The 5,949-nt window shown below is 43.9% G+C and overlaps 1 protein-coding gene across 3 annotated transcripts in view; it reads right to left on the bottom strand.

Moving 5' to 3' along the window:
• Nucleotides 1-1,517: 1,517 nt before the first annotated feature.
• Nucleotides 1,518-5,949, bottom strand: part of LOC143289505 (E3 ubiquitin-protein ligase LRSAM1-like) — a 50,345-nt gene continuing 45,913 nt past the window's right edge. For all 3 annotated transcript variants that reach the window (XM_076598493.1, XM_076598495.1, XM_076598494.1), the window contains 2 exons: nucleotides 2,727-2,906; nucleotides 1,518-1,733 (listed from right to left, as the gene is read on the bottom strand). In XM_076598493.1, the coding sequence (XP_076454608.1) occupies nucleotides 1,602-1,733; nucleotides 2,727-2,906 (312 nt within the window). In that variant the 3' untranslated portion in view covers nucleotides 1,518-1,601. The remainder of the gene's footprint in view (nucleotides 1,734-2,726; nucleotides 2,907-5,949) is intronic.

Below are 5,949 nucleotides of genomic sequence, written 5' to 3'. Positions count from 1 at the left end.
GACTTTTCTTTTCTTCTTCTTTTTTTTTTATATCAAAAAGTTGTGTTTCTTCATACCTTTCCTCATCTTACAATTTTCCTGATATTTTTTCTCTCTCAACAGTTCCTTCACTTCATATATGTATCACCTCTTGAAGGCTGAACTTCTTCTTCTTCTTCTTCTGCGTTCGTGGGCTGTAACTCCCATGTTCACTCGTATGCACACGAGTGGGCTTTTACGTGAATGACCGTTTTTACACCGCCATGTAGGCAGCCATACTCCGTTTTCGGGGGTGTGCATGCTGGGTATGTTCGTTTCCATAACCCACCGAACGCTGACATGGATTACAGGATCTTTAACGTGCGTATTTGATCTTCTGCTTGCATTTACACACGAATGGGGGTTCAGGCACTAGCAGGTCTGCACATATGTTGACCTGGGAGATCGTAAAAATCTCCACCCTTCACCCACCAGGCGCCGTCACCGTGATTCGAACCCGGGACCCTCACATTGACAGTCCAACGCATTAACCACTCGGCTATTGCGCCAGTCGAAGGCTGAACATCTCTTCCATGTCTCCTCCTGTCAGATTCAGATTTGCCAACTCCCCCTTTACCCTCAATCCCAGTCTGTTTATCAATACCACCCAGCAATGTGTATCTGTGTATCAGTAGTTCTAACTGGTAACCTCCACACTTTTCATGAACCACAATTTTCTAATGATTTGATAAAGCAGTACGTGTATATGATGTTTAAGAATGATAACAGTAGAAAAAAAAAAAACAACCAAAAAAAACAACAACAAAAACACCCCTACAAGCCCATTAAGCTGCTTACTACTAATCTTAATCTAGTAGAGCGATGAAGTTTTGAAGCAATTCTGAATGAAAAGAGGGACACACCCCCACCCTCCCATCATCACCACCCCTCCCCCCCCCCAAAAAAAACAAAAAACAAAAAACAAACAAAACAAAACCAAAAAACAACAACATTAATAAACAAACAAAAACCCACACTACTCAAAGCCTACAAAGAAAGACACATGTAGTACTTGACAAAGCAAAAGAGAGAGAGACAGAGAGAGAGAGAGAAGACAATGACACATTAGGCATCCAAAAATCCTAAATATTGATCAAAAATGCCCAACCCTCCCAAATCCCGCCCCCCCCCCCCCCCCCCCCCACAAAAAAAACAAACACAAAAAAACCCTTGCATCTCACAAAAGGGAGTCTGTCATGAGTAATACAATATAATACAATACAATAATAGCACTATGCCGAGTATAAAAAAGATCCGAATGCTTTATAACCCCCCCCCCCCCCCCAAAAAAAAAACAACAAAACAACAACCCTCTCCACCCCCTTTCTCTCCCACCACCACCCACCAACCAAACCGAAACCCCACAAACAAATAAACAAACGTAATATCAACATTTGCTGAGTATACATAAGGATATAAAACAATGCCAGAATCACCATCAACAACTAAACCTCCCCCCTCGCGCCCCACCCCCACCCCCGAAAAACAACAACAACCAAACAAAAAAAAAAACCCAACAATATGCACAATAACATCATGTCGAGTGTGGTAAAAGCAGGGATCCGAACCAGCAGCCAGCAGTATCAGACGGGAACGGGCACGCTCAGCTTGATGCGCTGGCTGATCGGGGCACGGCACATCGGGCACTCCGTCAGGGGCGCCGTGCATACCGGGCACGTGCACACATGGCCACAGGGGAGGAAGATCACCTCCGACTGTCCAAAGGATAACCAGTCGTCAGTTGTCGTCGTCGTCATTATCATCATCATCATTTTTATCATCATCTATATCAGACCTCTGACTGACGCAATGATAAGCAGTTGTCATCATCATCATCATCATCATCAACACTGTAACTCCAACGGTCCCAACGATAATCAGTCATCAGCAGTCATCATCATTATCATCACCAATCATCAAGACTGTACCTCTGACTGACCCAACGATAATCAGTTGTCATCATCTTCATCATCATCATTATCATCAACACTGTAACTCCGACGGTCCCAACGATAATCAGTCATCATCATTATCATCACCAATCATCAAGACTGTACCTCTGACTGACCCAACGATAATCAGTTGTCATCATCTTCATCATCATCATTATCATCAACATTGTAACTCTGACTGACCCAATGATAATCAGTTGTCATCATCATCATCATCATCATCATCAACACTGTAACTCCGACGGTCCCAACGATAATCAGTCATCAGCAGTCATCATCATTATCATCGCCAATCATCAAGACTGTACCTCTGACTGACCCAACGATAATCAGTTGTCATCATCTTCATCAACATTGTAACACTGACTGACCCAATGATAATCAGTTGTCATCATCATTATCATGACCATCATCAAGATTATTTCTTTAACGACCATCTACCTGAAGATCTAGTCATCCCGCCCTCACCCCCCCAAAAAAAAACCCACTCCCTCCCCCGAAAACAAAACAAACAAATCCCCCCCCCCCATCCCCCCCCCCCCCCCCCCAAAAAAAGATACAAAACAAAACAAACACACACAAAAAACAACCCTCTGCAATACACACACACACACACACAAACACACGCACAAACATACGCACACACACACACAAATAAAACAGCTGGAAAAGAAGAAAACCCATACACTGCAGTACGCACAGTTAACACCCCACACCACAAACACACGCACACAAACACACACACACCCCTCTCACCGTTCTATCCAGGCAGACGACGCACTCCGAGTTGATGCCTCGTGCGGTGACCGAGTCCTGCCGAGAGACGGCCCCTGCAGTCGAGGATGCGGCCATCGCAGCTTCGTAGGAAGGGGGAGCACTGGGGCCCTCTGCAGGAGGCAACTCTAGTGGCTCCAGCTGCGGCAGCAATGAGATCTCCTGCTCACAGAACCAGGAAGGAAGGTGGCGGAATGGTTAAAGACAGCTTATCTGCCGATGGACGGGCGCAACAGACAAGCGTTTAAAGCGTTAAGACTTTCAATCTGAGGATCCCGAGTTCGAATCTCGGAAACCGTGTGCCTGGTGGGTAAAGCGTGGAGATTTTTCACCGATCTCCCAGGTCAACATATTATGTGCAGACCTGCTTGTGCCTGAACCCCCTTCGTGTGTTTATGCAAGCTGAAGATCAAATATGCACATTAAAGATCCTATAATCCATGTCAGTGTTTGGTGGGTTATGGAAACAAGAACATACCCAGCATGCTCACCCCCGAAAACGGAGTACAGCTGCCTACTTGCCAGGGTAAAAATGGTCATACACGTAAAAGCCCACTTGTGTTCATATCAGAGAATGTGGGAGTTACAGCCCATGAATGAAGATCTGCCGATGCAGTGTCCATGAGTGTCTGAGTTTGGTTTCTGGTGTCTCTTCCCCTCCCTCCCCCCCCCCCCCCCCCACCCCCCCACATGGGTTATGAATTCTGGTGTCATGTCCCAAATTGTCCCACTCCCCCTTCACCAGGTGCCTCTTGGGACGAATCAGTGTCCTAAATTATCTCCCTTGGGACGAATTGGTGTCCTAAATCATCTCCCTTGGGACGAATCAGTGTCCTGAATCAACCTTCCAGGGACACATCATGTCCTAAATCGTACCCTGGGGGCCTAGTCAGTGTCCCAAACCGTTCTCCCAGCGAAGTTACGGGACCTACCTCCCTCCCCCCTTGCTGTTTCAGTCTCCCACCAACATTATCTGAAAATCTGTCCCAAAGCGTCCCTCCCGACCCCCCATCCTACACACATACACAAATGCTTCTGTTTTTATTTTATATTTCGATACAGTCCATGCATATTTTCACATGTGTGTGTCTTATATAAGACCTCCTGGCAGACCAGTCCTGTCTGGCCATCGCTGACCTCTGCTGCCCATCACCCAAAAGTGTTTAAATCGCATTATTTTGACATGACTGTACCTTATTATGATGTCCCAGCAGGTCTTTGAGCCTTTTACTAATGCCTTCACTAACAGATCCTGTGTGCTAAAACTGAAAGCAGTAAGCAGCCAATAATGGGGTATTTTTGGCACACATACACACATACACTCACACACACACACACACACATGCACATGTGCGTGTAGGCATTTCACACACACACATACACACAGAGGTGCACACCAATGCGCACCCACCCAACCACCCGCACCTAAGTGGCATAAAGAGCACTAAAAGGAAAAAACAACATCTTTTTAACCGCCTGAAAACTAATACTTCTTTCTCCACAACTACCCACATTCCATTTTTGCTCAAATGTGCATGCACTTGAAGTCTGCATTTAAACAGACAGGAAAAGCAAACAAAATACCACACACATATATCTATCTATCTATTCACACACACACACACACACACACACACACACACACACACACAGTGTCCGCAGGCTCAAGTCCTATGTAAAGGGAGACGATCTATTTTTACTTCTCTCCACCCCCACCCCCAAAACATCTGCCCGCTCCAATAGACCATGAGTGGTGGTGGTGGTCTGGGTGCTAGTAGCTCGGATGAGACGACAGAACTGAGATTGTGTATGCAGCTTGTGTTTAAGCACACGTAAAAGAACCCACAGCAACAGAAGGGTTGTCCCTGGTAAAATTGTGTAGAAAAATCCACTTTGACACTTTCAGAGTTAAAAGCAACAACGACAAAAACAAAAACAAAAAACCCCCAAAAACACAAACAAACCAAAAAAACAACAACACTAGCAGTCAGAAGAAAAGAAAAGAAAATATCAGCAACACTGCCTGTGGTGATGCACTCTCCTTGGGGGAAAAACAGCCCGAAATCTGTTGTGACTTGTGACAAAAAGTAATACATTACAATACACATCAAGCCTCTTACCTGGCTTCAGATATAAGAATCTTGTATTCACATGAGGTGCTTATCATAAAAAAATAAAAAAGGACAACAATTATCAGCCCCTTCCACACCTAAATGGTCCAGCATGAGACAACTGGTTGAGATAAAACTGATGTCAAAACATCAGCATCTGTTATGTCCCTTGCCTCTGTCTGTGGCTGATAGTGGCTGTGTCGGCACGGAAAGCATTAACATGTTCCACTCCTGGGGCCATATTCAAGAGAACATTGTGCCTGAGGGTAAATGTGTACCTGCGGGTAACCTGCCTGAGTGTCTACAAACCCAAAGGCAATTTACCCTTACTACCTGCCAAGGGTGACTGCCCACAAAGCAGAGATAAATATGAAGGATCCTTTTGCAGCATTTTTCTTCTTTTTTTTCTGTTTTTTTTTTTTTAAGGGAAAACGGGCCTGCTTTACAGATAGCACTCTCTCGACAATGTTCCGAGCTGTGGTGCGATGAGAAGTGAAACTGAGAGCATGCGCAGACAGGAATCGTTAGGATTTTTTTTAAAAGACGATGGGTTAGCTGTCTGAGCGAACCGTGTGTGTCTTGAATACGAAGATAACTTATCCTTCAAGGTAAACTGTACCCGCAGGTCTCAACCATGTCAAAGATAACTTGCCTGAAGGCTAAATGAATTTTGTCTTGAATACGGCCCCAGGTGGGAAGAGTAAAATCATGTGGGTCTATGAATCTGGGTGCTGTCTCTTTATCTTCTTATTTATTCTGGGTTTGTTTGTTTTTCTAGATCAGCACTGTTACTTTGTCAATTCGTTGATATTTAAACAAGCAACCAATGCATTAAACTGTCCAAAATGTCTTTTTTGGGTTATTTTTTTCTCAACAAGAACATCAACAACAATAATTACAATAATGATAATAATAATAATAATGATAAGACAAAATAAAGAAATGAATAAAGAAAGAAATAATAATACTAGAATAACAGGCTAGATCATGACATATTTGCATTTAATCAAAGATTTAGAAATATAACCAAAAAAAAAATTAAAACAACAAAAAGTTCTTTTGCTTCGTGTGATTGTTCACTGTGATAATTTAGG

This window comes from Babylonia areolata, chromosome 14, assembly GCF_041734735.1.
Source record: "Babylonia areolata isolate BAREFJ2019XMU chromosome 14, ASM4173473v1, whole genome shotgun sequence".
Classification (NCBI taxonomy): domain Eukaryota; kingdom Metazoa; phylum Mollusca; class Gastropoda; order Neogastropoda; family Buccinidae; genus Babylonia; species Babylonia areolata.
This window is presented reverse-complemented; position numbering and strand designations above follow the sequence as displayed.